The 14,642-nt window shown below is 37.0% G+C and overlaps 1 protein-coding gene across 1 annotated transcript; it reads left to right on the top strand.

Annotated features, from left to right (window-relative positions):
- Positions 1-603: 603 nt before the first annotated feature.
- Positions 604-3,576, top strand: LOC109007980 (probable O-methyltransferase 3). The gene is made up of 3 exons (XM_035695162.1): positions 604-714; positions 2,014-2,247; positions 3,271-3,576. Exons 1-3 carry the CDS (start codon positions 604-606, stop codon positions 3,574-3,576), a joined length of 651 nt encoding a protein of 216 aa, XP_035551055.1.
- Positions 3,577-14,642: the final 11,066 nt, after the last annotated feature.

Raw genomic sequence — 14,642 nt, 5'->3', positions numbered from 1 at the left:
GCATGAGAGAGAGAGAGAGATGCAGCTCACCATGAGACTGAGGTGGCGTGTGGCGAACAGGGGGTAACTGGAAGTTTTCACTGGCATTTTCTGCAGGCTCTCAACGTCATGTAGTTCATAGTGGGGGTGGTTGCAGTGTCTTATAGTGGGGAAATACCTCCCTTGTTTTGGCGGGGTGCAACAGGGTACACTCATCCAAGGTTTCGGTGGCTGGCACGGTGGTGAAACGAGAGAGGAGATTGTGACGCGGTGGCTTAAAGCTATTGAACGTGCATGGGGGTGGTTGATTCACAGGAAACGTCGGAGGAGGAGTTATACTTTGGGGTGGCTTACGGTGGTTGCATGTGCGACTCTTGTAAGGAGTGCAACGGGGTTGTTTTCGACAACGGAGTCTTGATGTCGGGCACTATCTATTGCTAATGATGGTCCATGAGAGTGGAGGACAGTCGTGTAGGGAGGCTGGTGTTGTTGTAGCAGTGTGTGAAGACCCAGGTAACGGTGACTGCATGTAGGTGTGCAGTGAAACGAGAGAAACTCTGAGAGAGAGAACCGAGAGCTTGAGAAAAAACTTACAAGGGAGAAAGAAAAAAAAGTTACAGAGGCATGGGGAGGTGGAACTCGAGGTGGAGAGGGATTCGTGGGTGTGAAAAACAAACTGAATGGGAAGAGATAAGAGCAGTAACTGTCGGGGTCAAGAAACATTTTGAAACGAAGGTAGTTACCCAAAACGACATCGTTTTCTCTTGAAGGCTAGGCTTCAGCAGGTCTGGGATTGGGTTTCACGGTGGGATTGGGTGTTACACATGCGGTGCTGCTTGAGTTAAACCATCAACTCTCTTGTCAACCTCGTCACGCAGGTTCTGTCTCGGAGGTACTGTTTCTTGGCCTCTACCAATAGGGCTTGATACTGTAATAACACGTCCTCCACATCCTCTCCTTCCTCCAGTTACAAATTGCACCATCCTTGTGCTAAACTCAAAAAGTATTGTATCAACAAGTAACTAGTTTGATCATTGAACCCAACAACCAACCAGGAAAATAGTAATTAGAACAATAACTAATAGAGCAGGATTAACAAACCATCCTCACAGCCCAAGATAAATGCACATATTGGGTTATCAAATGACAATGTTTCTGAACAATACTAGCTAGCTAATTAGAACATGCTTCATCTAGAGAAGTATCGTATATTACAAATAACAAAATTAAGTCATAGCTAGACCACATACAGTTATCTCCCTATATGCTTAGTGTCACTACTTAAGGCATTGATAAATTATATTTAAGGCATCAGCCATGGAAACTTAGGGTGAGTAGCGGCATATATTGGGAGCTGCATGCATATGGTATAAGTTTCAAATTCTGAGAAAAATGCATGTTTTTCGAACATTTGATAAAGAATCCAGTAAAATGTCTAAAAGCCCATTCAAACTCGCCTTTTTTTTTTGGAACACAATATGCTAAGGGGGAATTGGGTGAGGTGCGGCAGGGGGGAGAGGCTCACGGTCAAGGGAGAGAGAGTTGAGGTCGCAGATCGCAGTCGTTGGGAGAGAGAGAGAGAGAGAGAGAGAGAGGAGAGCATCGTGGGGTGGGGTGGGGGGTAGGGGAAGAAAGGAAAAAGGAGAAAACGCAGGTATTTATTATCTTTTGTGGAGACATTTTATCGCCGCAAAAGAATTAATTTCGCCTCAAAACACAAAGCAAAAAGAAGAAATAATTCAAGTGGTTTATTTGTGGCGATAAAAAGTCGCCGCAAAAGTTAATAACCTTGTCACCAAAAGTACGAGTCAAAAAATTTTGCCAAACTATTTGCAAAGACTTTTTGTCGTCTCAAAAAACCATTTTTTCACTTAAAAAACATCTTTTTCCCATAAATGTTTACTTGCTAATGTAATCTTGTGGGAAAAGGCTTGTTTTATTCCCACAATCAGTTTTCGTGTAATAAGCTCTTTATTTGCCACGATTGAGTGTCTTGGAAAAAGAATTCATGACAGAAAGCCATATCTCTTGTAGCGCGTGGTTATTGACAAGTGCAGTGCAGTGTTTGGTGGATTGGAGTCATTGGTTGATGTTGGTGGCGGTACCGGAACTGTGGCCAAGGCCATTGCCGACGCATTCCCAAGTATGGAGTGCACGGTGCTTGATCTCCCACATGTGGTTGCTGGCTCGGAAGGGAGTAAGAACTTGAAGTATATTGGAGGGGACATGTTTGAGGTAGTTCCTCCTGCAGATGCAATTTTACTTAAGGTAAATGCATCGCTTATAAAGCTAGCATATACAAACCAGGTACTCGCATGCATGTAAATACATCCCCAAAGCAAAGTGATCGTATATATATGGTACATTTTTCCGACGAAAATGATATTTTTTGAAAACTTTTGTCTAAAAAAAAAACATTTCCCTGCATCGTAATCATACCAGAGTTTTGAATTTCATTATGTTTTGGCCATTACAATTGGAATTTTTCGTTCCAATGTAGTACTTGATATATTATATCTCCTCATTCAGTTTCATTCTAAATTCCGTCATGTTCCAGTCATTTTGATACTATTTTTCGACCATACGCTATTCCATTTCGTCAAATTTGTAGTTTTTTAGAGTTTGGATGACATTTTTTTAAATTTAAAATCCATATATTTATGTAATTTTAGAATCTAAAAGATATTTATATAATTTGAGCTTTTTTTATGATTTAAAATGTGTCCCATGATTCTCTCATCTTTTAGATATCATTATTTTTAATAATTCTTCCTCTTTTTAATTTTTCTTTCTTCGTTTTTTCTTTGTCTCATTCCGAGTTTGTGATTTTTTTAATATTATCTTTTAACACCAATATATATCTCTAATTTTTTTTTTTAACATATATACATTTTATAAATCGTCAATTATCCGGCATATATATATATACACATGACACATACATGATACACGTGACTTACATATACATATATTTATTTTATTATTTATCCGTTTATATATACAAATAAATATATATATATATATAATTAATACCATAATGATATACCAGTGAAATATTTTAACACAATGCTTTAAATTGATCACTTGAACGAAATTTTAAAAAAAAAAAAGTCGTAGAGTTTGCGTCCGGCGCGCTAGCTATTAGTTGGAACTATTTCTTGGGCTGGATCTAAGAATATGGCTCAAATACTAATTAATGTCTTAAAAAGTAATTAATAATGTTTTATCAAACAATTGTATAAGAAAACATATCTTGTCACTAAATTGATTGTGAATGCAAATGACAAGCAGTGGATATTGCATGACTGGAACGATGAGGAATGCGTTAAAATACTTAGAAGATGCAAGGAGGCAATCACGAGCAACGACAAGAAAGGAAAGGTGATGATCATTGAAATGATAGTACAGAACCAGAAGGAAGATGATAAGGAGTCGATTGAGACGCAACTCTTCTTTGACATTCTGATTATGGTGTTGGTAACTGGAAAAGAGAGAAACGAGAAACAATGGGCAAAGCTGTTTTTCGATGCTGGTTTCAGTGACTACAAGATAACCCACATATTGGGCTTAAGTTCTCTCATTGAGGTTTATCCTTGAATTAATAAGCTAGCTCTTTCAAGAGTTCAGAAAAACTGCATGTCGTGGATATATAATTTATTAATATATATAGTACGTACTACTATTGCATGTCTTATATATATTTGCCCTTCATCTATGCCTGCGTGCATTGTACGCTATCAAAGTGGCTTGCTTTCTCCCACTTTATATAATAATGAAGAATGAGTCTTCTTTCGTTTATTGGTGGCGGCTTTCCATTAATTATATGTTCATTATGTTCATTATATAACGGAAAAGGACAAGAAACAAGCTTTTTTTCTCTCTCTAATTCAAGTTCAAAAAACAAGCTTGGGTACCTAATGTTTCGCTCTAAAAAATAAAAAATAAAAAGTGATGCCAAAATCAAGTTGGAAAATGTTTGGTAGGCTGGCCCCAATCAGGGAGCTTGAACTAGGTTGAAAACGCTTTAAGCCGACGAGTGGCACTCCTCACCACCATTAGTACTAGAGTGGCAGGCTTTCACACTTTCAGGGATTTGTACACCAAAGATCTATCATTTGGAAAGATTCTTAAGTAACTGAGGGAAGGTGAAGTAATTTTCTTTTGCACGATGGATTTCTATTCCGTCGCCAACAGTTGTGTATTCCAGACTCTTCCTTAAGAGAGCACATTATACAGGAATTGCAAGGCGAGGGGCACTTTGGACGAGAAAAGACATTGGCTTTAATCACCGTAAATTACTGGCCCAAGTTGACCAGTGATGTGGCACGATACGTGACGGGATGTTTTGTGTGCAATAGAACAAAGGAAACCCTCACCAATGCTGGCCTTTACACTATGTTACTATACCTGATGTTACCCATACCTAATGGTTTGCGGCTTGACGTCAGTATGGATTTTGTCTTAGGCTTACCGAGGACCCAACGCGCCATGGATTCAATTTTCGTCATGGTCGATCGATTTTCTAAGCTGGCCCATTTTCTAGCTTGCAGAAATACCATGGACGCCACTTGGATCACCCACCTTTATTTCAAGGAGACTCCTCACTTGCATAGTGTTCCTCGGTCTATCACCTTAGACCGGGATATGAAGTTTATTAGTAGTTTCTGGAAGAGTTTGTGGGGAAAGTTCGAAACAAATCTAAACTTTAGTAGTACCTATCACCCCTAAACGCGCAGACAAACTGAGGTGGTGAATCGAAGTTTGGGCAACCTCTTGCAAAGTTTGGCAGGTACTAAGCCAAAACAGTGGGACCTCGCCTTACCGTAGGCAGAGTTTGCTTACAACCGATCCAAGAACCAGACTACCCTGTTGAGACCATTTGTTAGAATTTGTCAGGCGTCCTTGATATGGGTCTTGTACCACGGATTGGTTGCCTCAACATCAAGGCCAAGGAGATGGCAGAGCACCTTCGAGGAGTACACAACCAAGTCAAACAAGCAATTTAGGTGAGCAATGTAAAGCACAAGGTTCACACCGACAATTGTCGCCGCCATGTACTTTCTGATGTTGGAGATTTTGTTTAGGTTGTACTAACCCATGATCGTTTTCCTATTGGCGAGTACAATAAGTTGAAGGATTGAAAGATTGGACCTTGTGAAGTTCTCCAAAAGATCAACAACAATGCATATACACTACGTCTTCCCAATCATATGAGAGCTTCGGATGTGTTCAACGTCAAACACCTTAGCCTCTGCTTTGTCAATGATGCCGTGAACTCAAGCGCAAGTTCTTTCCAACCCAGGGAGGCTGATGGAGGGGGATTCAAGTCTGAATCCAATGCCAATGAGGCTCAACAGACAAATGCGACATTAAAAGTACTGGACTAATTTGAGAAGGTAGATCAGTGCAAAATTGTTGGGAAAAGATAAGGATTTGGGCAAAAGTGGCATATTTGGGCGAGGAAACTTATCTCTTGGTTGAGCGATGAGCGAGGAGAAATGGGTGACATCTGTATTTTAACTATAACTTTGGCTACAAGTGTCAAAATCGCGCATATAACCCCAATCCGAAAAGCTCTCTTTGACATGCATATCGTGGTAACCAAAGCTTTCATTGGTGCACACATCATGGTCACCATTCTTCGCCTAGTAGGCCTCTTTTCGATCCCAAAATCAATCATTTTTACCTCTGAAGCATCAGTTTTAGTTAACTATTTCATTTTTGGTTAATTTTCTTTTATGGTAATGTTATCTTTAGTAAAGATTTTATTTTGGATTCTTAGGCTAGATTTTAATCATAGTTAACTTATTCTCTATTCTATTGATTGACCTTAATTACAGTTTTTCTATTTTTTGTTAGCTATTTAAGCCCGGCTTGTGGGCTTTAGAAAGAATGATTGATTTATTTTATAGTAAAACCCTAATATCAGAGTTTATCCCTGTTTGTGATTTTTCTCAATCTCAATCTCTAGCTTTCGTTGTTTAACTAGCAGTCAGAATAACCTCATATTCTAGCCCTACGTCAGTTTTAGATTCTACAGACTTTAGGATGATTTATATGAAATATAAGGTTTTAGATTTGGCAGACTTCAAGAAATAAGTTTTGACAAGATTTAAGGTTCTAGATTTTGTATACTTTAAGAAATGATTTTAGTGAGATTTGAGCTGTTATATTGTGCAGACTTCACGGTATGATTCCTATAAGATTTAAGGTTTTAGATTCTGTTGACAGTAGGAAAGGACTTTTATCACATTAAAGGTTATAGAAACCACACACTTGGATTTTGTTGATCAAATATGAGGTAATTGATTAAGTTGACTTTAGTACCTGAGTTTGATCAAATCTACCTTATTATAGATTATGCAGGCTTTAGGAAATGATTATTAATCAGATTTAAGGTTGTAGACTTTGGAGATCTAGCTTTGGAAAATTATGCACATCGGATTGGAAGTTATGGGTTTGGCAAATTTTAGACAGTGATCTTCTTCCAAATCTAGGGACATAGATTTAGCATACCATTGGAAATGATGCAGTTGTTATGTTAGATTGTTTGATGTGGTCAATTAAACTTTGTGGAGTGTAGGACTAGATAGATTAAACATTTGGTTGGAATTTGGGTTCAAACCTTTGGAGCTTGTTGCTTATTTTAGACAGGAAATGTGTCTTGGATGAAGTTTGAGGATACCTTCACCATAATGCTGATCGTTAGTGGTAGTGCCATAAAGTTGATCAATAAAATATGTGTAGGCATGTGTAGGAGTTGAGGAAACCATTTGAACTTCTTTGCCTCATAGGCTTCAATTCCCGTTACCATTGGGATTCACTCTCATTGATGTCAACTTAACTCTTCCCCACTATTTAGGCATCCTTACACTCATACTTGTTACACTCCTTGAAACATACCCTTTCACGTTCTTTGCAAAATGATCTGTTTGGCATAACTTAGCTTATTATTAGGTTATGGTCCAAAAAAAAAAAAATCTTTTGAGAATTGATATGAAGGAAAACCACTGGTTTTGTAAACCTTTCTAGAGTTGGACTTTGAGGCCAAAAAAAAAAAAAACTATTCTTTTGTTTCTATCTATTTATTTTATCTATGTTTTTTTAGAAGTCAACCTCTTTTTCTAACTTATTGAAATCTTTTTGGGTGACTCAATTAGCATTTTTTACGAGGATTTTTGAAACTATTCTGATAAATTTGTATGATTTTACTTTCCTTGTATGTTTTGTCAAAAAATAATTTCATTGGAAGCACTAACATTGAAACCAACTACTTTGTTTTGACCTATGGAGCACACCATGTTAATCAGATGTGACTTCATTCAATTCATCAGTTTTCTTGATAGGAATCATACGAGTAAATCCTGATTATGCTTGACTTCTTACCACTTAGTTTTGACTATTGAACCTTATCCATTGCATGGGCTTGACTTAGTGCATGGGTTTCTAAATTCTCAAATTCACTCCGAAGAAATCGATAGAAAGTATGTCATGGATAGACCCTTTTATATGACCCCTTTTAGTGTCAACATTACCCCCAATTGATATGGCAATATATGTTTTATGCGTTTTGGTGTGCTTAGGTTGATTGGTACTAGTATGTTATTGTAACACTCCGCCTAAAAACCTCCTTAGGCCTTGACCTTAGTAGCCTTAATCCTCGTTAATTAGGAGTTGAGCTATTTGAAAATAAGACCATTTTTGGATATTTGAGTTAGCAAGAGGACCGTATACTTTGGGTTTAGTAGAATTATTAGAAGATTCTAGTGCAATATTGATTTTGAGGAAAATGAAATTTTTGGAGCTTGATTGGTTTAGTAATATTATTTTGGACAATTCTTAGTGATTTATTAATTTTGAGAACAAGAAGCCAAGAGGCCCATAAGGGAATGACACATTGCATATTGGAGGATTGCCACACTAATGGGGTAAATAATATGGGTTGAATATTTGATGGAATTGGAGAAGAGCAAAATAGTGGTTTACTAAGGGTCCAAGCTTTTTGGGTATAAAGGCTTAGGAGAGACAATAAAATTTTAGGCCCTACTTGATGGACATAAGACTTTAGGGCCGTAATGCACAAAGAATGTGATGAGCTAATGATAAGATGTTAAAAAGCCTTATGCCCAACTTTGGAGATATAAAGTTTTAAGTCTTTTTTGAAAGACATTAGAAAATAGGCCAATATAAATGACATAAAGCCATTGGGCCTAACTTAGTAAGAGTGGAGGCCTTAGGCCCAACTTGGAAGACATAAAATTTTAGGCCTCACTTATTGGACACATGACTATGGGCCTAACTTATTAAACCCAAGGTATTAGGCCCAACTTAGTAAGCATAAGACTATTGGGCCTAACTTAGTAAGGTTCATGACTTTGGCCCAAATGAGGAAAGACCCAAAGATTAGGACCCAACCTAGTAGGGCTCTGAGGCCATAGATAGGCCCGACAAATCTAGACATAAGGTCTATATAATAACCACTCCAAAGCCCACAACCAAGGCTTTCACATTTGGCCCAACAAAAGCACAACTCTTGAAGCCCAAAGCCTTGTCTTTTATTTCATTCTTCCAATTGGAGTCCACCTACACCATACCATGGGTTTTCCTTAAACCCAAGATGAACCACATGCCCCTAGGGTTCCCTCCCAACCATGGTTAAGCTTCTAACTTGAGTTAAGAAACACTACTCATCTCACACATGAATAGTAACCCACACCATGATGTTTGCATAGTTATCTTTAAATTATTTTTCTTCACATTTATGATCTAGAATTTTTAGACAACCCTTGAAGGTTAGAATTAACCCAACCCATGTTAATTGGAAACAAACCTTGACAATGACAACACAAACCACCAATCGACTGATCCTTTGAAGCAAACCATGGGCACTTAATCAAATTAGCCCCTAACATCACCACATCACTCAAGGACCAGACCTAGCATTGAGCAAAATGGCTCCAACAAACCAAACCAAAATCCAACCATTTCCTTAGGAAATCTAGTTGGAACCAAACCGAATTATCCTTAGTCTCTTCAAGAATTTTTTGCACCTTTTTACCTCACTTCCCCACGCCACCTCCTTTGTATTTTTTTCCCTTGGAAGTACTTCAAAGCACTCAAGTGAAAGCTTATCCAATTATGTCCAGAAGGCAGCCTAACCGATTGGCTCAAAGAGAGGCACTCACTTGAAATTACTTGGTTGAACCATCATCAATTTCACACCTTTCTTTTTCTGCCCAAGCATGATCACATGGCAACCACTCATGCCTCTCTTCCTCACCTGAAAAAGCCTTCAAATGATGTTCATAATGACCACAAATTAGACCAAGAGAATGGGACAAAAGAGGATAAAAAATCTGGATAGCTTTGAAGGAAACCCAAAATCATAGATAGTGGATTGCTTGTCTTTTGAATTTTTGTTTCAAAAATCTGAATCATGCAGCCCTTGCACCTATGCATGTCTTCTAGCTCTCTTCCATGATAAAATTATAACACTTTATACTACTATTGAACTGAACCAAGAGATGTTACCCTTGGCATTTTTCACTCAAGCACTCCACCAGCCACGCACACCAATCACAACATTCCCTTCATCCAAGACCATCAACCCTTCAACTCTCACCCCTCCATTGGACTCCAATGAATACCCCCCCCCCCTTTCACCCCTCACTTTCGTAGACCACTTCTCAAAGCCTTCCTCTAGCAATCTTGAGAGTCATTCCCTCTTAGTGTGACAATAGTGTGAAATCGAGTGAGTTAGAGTGTTCTTGGAATAAGTTGAGTTTTGAGAACTCAAGGGCCAAGAATTTTGGTACGTATTCTTCCCTTATCTCTTGTTGGGTGTTAGATTAAAATTTTAGGCTTTGAATCATGGCATGAGAATGCAATTTTGATTGAGTTAAATGAGGTTTTACTCAAGGTGTTGCATATCGATTCAAATTTAGAGTTTTGATTGAATAAATTATTTTGGGATGAAATTTTAGCCATGACATGTCTTGATATGATTTTATATGTTTTACTAATATCTCTGGAGATTTATTTTAAGTTTTAAATTTAAAGAAAATAGCATGTCATGATAGGTTTATAAATCCATATCTTGTGTTGATCATCTAAGTATTTGGTTTGCACTTGTATGAGAATGATCTTGTCACATCATGTCCTATTTCCTCAAGGATGGCCTTATAAACCTTTAGGAACCAATAATAATCATGTTAGTCATTTAAATGCATGATTTCTTTAGGCTTTAAAACTTACATTGACAAAGAGAAGCTAGAAACATCATGCATACACACGATTTAAAGTTTTTGGATGATTTGGTGTTATTCAATGCCTAAGTGTTGGGATGAACTCGTGTGGCATTTTAATAAGTTGTAAGCATGTTCCAAGATCAGTGTTATGGATTTATTTTTTATTGAAACTGATCACACATGCATGCATAGAAGCTATAGGCTTGAAATCACAAATAGTCTCACTTTGATGCATGCCACGGGTTGATGAGTTTTGGCATAGTTGTGATTTTATTTTTTAAATTATAAGGTTATATATGGATTTAGAACATAGAAAATATTAGGGTTGTTAAGTTTGGTGAATTTTGGGGCCAACAATGCAAATAGTGGGAATTTAGTGCCTTAGTAGAATCTTACTAAGGATAGGGGCAATTTCATAAATACTGAACTTTTGAACCATTTGATTATGAACATTTTCCTTAGAGGTTCAAATCTTAACTTAATATAACTTTGATTACAAAGGCTTCAATTCTCTAAACTCGGAAAGTTTGTAAGCTAGCTTCTAACTTACTATTAGATAATTTATTTATAATTCTTTTATAAGCGTTATATTCATATTATAAATGTCATTTGAGTATGAAATATCATATGATACACCGTTGACTATTTGATTACTTGCTTACCTGATATGTGAAATTTTCACCATTTTAGAATATTGCATATATAAACGTCATTTTCACATAAATAAGTTTACTACATATGCACATATCATGAAATACATTTTTCAAGCATAGCACGAAAATGAATTTTTTCACGACCCCAAAGGCTAGGATGAGGAATTATCCAAATAGGACTCCTCTATCCACTCTGGAGTGAGTAAAAATGGAGTAGTAACTCCTGGGACGTATGTTAATGATGGTTTTACTAACGATGAAATGTTATGTTTTTTAAAGAAATGAGGTAAGAAATATTCTCTTTCGAAATATCATATTTTTTAAACGAGAAAGTGAAAAATTTTCTCTGAAAGAAATGTGCATTAAAGTTTTATGAGAAATGTTAAGGAACCTGGATGGGAGACATATACTGATTTTTTTGAATCGCATGCATATCATGTTTATCATTAATAATGCATATCTTATCTCTGTGTAACTTGGTTTATCTTACTCAAATTTCAAGTAAATCTCACCCGTACGGATCCACTATTATTTCCCTCGAAATGATAGAAGTGTTAGGACCGGTAGAGGATGATTAGGTTGGACCGCTGGATACAGATTGTTGAAGAGGAGCCAGACCTTGAGCGAAGACTAGATATAATTTTGATGCTTATATGCATTGGCTCTTCATACTTCAGAGCATATGAAAGAGTTGATCGAACTATGGAACTTGGATTAAGTATTTTGTATTAAGGAAATGTTATCCTTAATTTTGAACTTATGGTTATTAAAATTATTGGGATGTTTAGTTCATTCTGACATAGATTTTTATAAGTCACCCTATTTTTCGCTACGATTATTACATATTGCTAGTTAGATATTGGGATGCATTGTATATTAACTATCATGAACGGGGGTATGTAACCTTGTGTTGCATGTCCCGACACTCTGAATTCATTACATCCCAAGAAGAGAATTGAGAGCATCACAGCTATCATTGATCGCAGATTTATTTTTAAGCAGTATTGATTTTGAGTAAGGATGAAAAAGACAATTTAGGAATATATGTGAGAGTTCATGCTTTTGGGAGATGAGTCTATTTTTCTATCAAAGTATGGTTAGAGTTGTTCCAATAAGTGTTGAGCTCAATTAGATTCAATGGCGATATATTTAAGAGGTCCAAACTTTATGCATTTTGATGAAGTTATCAAAGTGCATACTAGAAGTGTGGTACTTAGTAATATGTGAGGATATTAAGGAATCAATTGTGCCTTGAGATCACGTAGGAATTTAAAACTTAACATTATACTATTGATTGTGGGTTGACCATGCTGGAGTACACATTTACAATCATTAATGGTTAATATTAGAAGAGACCAATAGGCGACCAAAGTGTTGAATGCAATGGAGATTGGGAAATCAAAGCTTAGGCATCAGCCATGGATAGTGTAGTTGAAAATGTGAAGGAAATAACCATTAAAGTACATGGGTGTTGTAGGAGACATCTTTGTGGAATTGGAGATTTAGATTGCATGGCCTACCTTAGGACTTTCGACGTGATCTGCTATTTGAGGAACTAGCTATGGTTATATTAGAAGAACCTATGGAAGTAGAGGTAGAGATTTTTTACTCCATAAGTGCTTGGGAATTAGTTATAAGTCACATAGAGCAAGTTTCAAGGAAGAATTTTTTATAAGTGGGGAAAATGTAATAACGCAACTCGTTAGAAGCCCAAACCTAAGACATTAAGCCTAGCCCACCGAGTTTTATTAAAAAAAAAGGGCCAAAATTAGCCATTTTGGGTACAACCCTAAAACCATTTTCTTCCTCTTCCTTCCCCCACCCTTGACGCCTCAGGCACACAGAGCCCTAATTTCTCTCTCTCTCTCTCTCTCTCTCTCTCTCTCTGTTGTTCTTTGCTCAACCACGTTGCACATAACTATCATAACCCGTCACCATCCAATCATTTTCACCACACAACGTTGCAACCGAGCCCCCATGCATTGATCACCACTCCCTTAGTGCCAATGTCGTTTGTCCACTATCCTTGCATCTGCTACTCTTTGCTGCTAGTTCATGATCGATGCCAGTAAGTCTCTCTCTCTCTCTCTCTCTCTCTCTCTCTCTCTCTCTCTCTCTCTCTCGCATATGTCTATTTGTTTCTTCCTCTCACACTCTCCCTATTCGCGTCTCACTCTTTCCATTTCACTTTCCTTTTGGTAGCTCGACACAGTCTTTGTCGGTGAGTCTCTTAACCACTCTCTCTCAATCGTTCTCTCTCTCTCTCTCTCTAATGCCTTGATATTGTCTTTCCATCAATATATTTCTCTTCTCCGATCATGTTGCTAGGCCACACCATACAACCACTGTTAACATTAAGGACTGAACTTCAACCCATTGTCACATGAATCTACCACAAGGCACCTTGGCACCGCCTCCACTCATCTGAGTACCACTGCAAGTTCAATGAGGATGTTCTCTCTTTAATTAGTTGTGGCCAACCCGTAATGTGGAGTAACTGGACAATTCTAAAAACTTTGTGGAGCTTGATTTGCATTTCTAGGTGTATTAATGGTTTGGTTGCGGTAATGTTTCAAGGAGATTGGATAGAATTTGATTGTTGACTTGGAGATGGAAGTAAATGGGTCTAGATGAAGAATTAGTGAAATCAGCTGGTTTATTTGTGAGTCACTGGGTATTAAAACATGGTTTTGAATATGGTTGGTTGGGTGTGTTACTACCAATTTCTAAAAATGAGTTTTCTATAGGGAGGTTTCACCTGCTATGTCTAGAGTGTGGAAGTTGGATCATTAGGTCTCAGGATGATAAATAATGGAGGGTTGTTTAAAGTCTCTATGCAATTTTTCAAAATGTTAGAAATTGGTGTCTATGATGTAAACATATATGATGAGATGAGGTTACATTTCATTTAAATGGGTCGGCTTGTTAAGTAACGAGTGCTTAAGAAATATTTGTATGGACATATTCATAATTGGAGTAGCTCCAAAAGTTATTTTGGTTAGCTTGGAGTTGAGTGAGTAGTAACTGGGTTTGAAGAATTGGATCTATGGGTTTATCATCATGGAGTTATTTAGTTGTGTTGTCTTATTTTAGATGTGCTAGTTTAATTATAGGAAGCTGCTACAGTCACCGAAGCTAGGCACATAAATTTTTTACCGAATGACATGTCCTCTTGAATTGGCATGCCACATGAATTAAAAAAAAAATCAAAAACAAAAATAAAACAAACCTGTCATTCGTCCCCACGTGAATTAAAAAAAAATCAAAAACAAAAATGAAAACAAACCTGACAGTCATCCCTACCATTCGTCCCTCTCCTCTTTATATTGCTATAGCCTACAGTGTTTTCTCCCTCTATTTCCAGCACTAGTCCATCTTCCGTCGGCCTCATTTCCCCCTCCATCTATTTTTTTTTTAAATTTTTTTTTTTTATCTACAAATATTAGAAAAAATAAGTGCTCAAAAACATAAAATCTGTTTGAAAATACAAACCCACTAGGAATTAAATAATAAAAGAAGTTGTTTTGATTTTCTGTCTTGCTGAGCCTTTTGTGTTGGAGAGTTTTGGACCTTAGATTTTTATTTGTGTTCAAACTTCACGTATACAGTTTTGGACGTATTTAGCTTTTTTCCTTTTTGTTTGAATCAGAACGTATTCAGTTTTGGACCTTAGAATTTTGGACATATACAGTTTATTACTGTATTATTTGTACATATTTGTATATATTATTTCCTTTGTATAAAAATGTTTGTTTCCCCCCTT

The sequence above is a fragment of the Juglans regia genome, chromosome 10 (assembly GCF_001411555.2).
Source record: "Juglans regia cultivar Chandler chromosome 10, Walnut 2.0, whole genome shotgun sequence".
NCBI lineage: Eukaryota > Viridiplantae > Streptophyta > Magnoliopsida > Fagales > Juglandaceae > Juglans > Juglans regia.
Note: the sequence above shows the minus strand (reverse complement) of the source record. Positions and strands in the feature narration are given on the sequence as shown.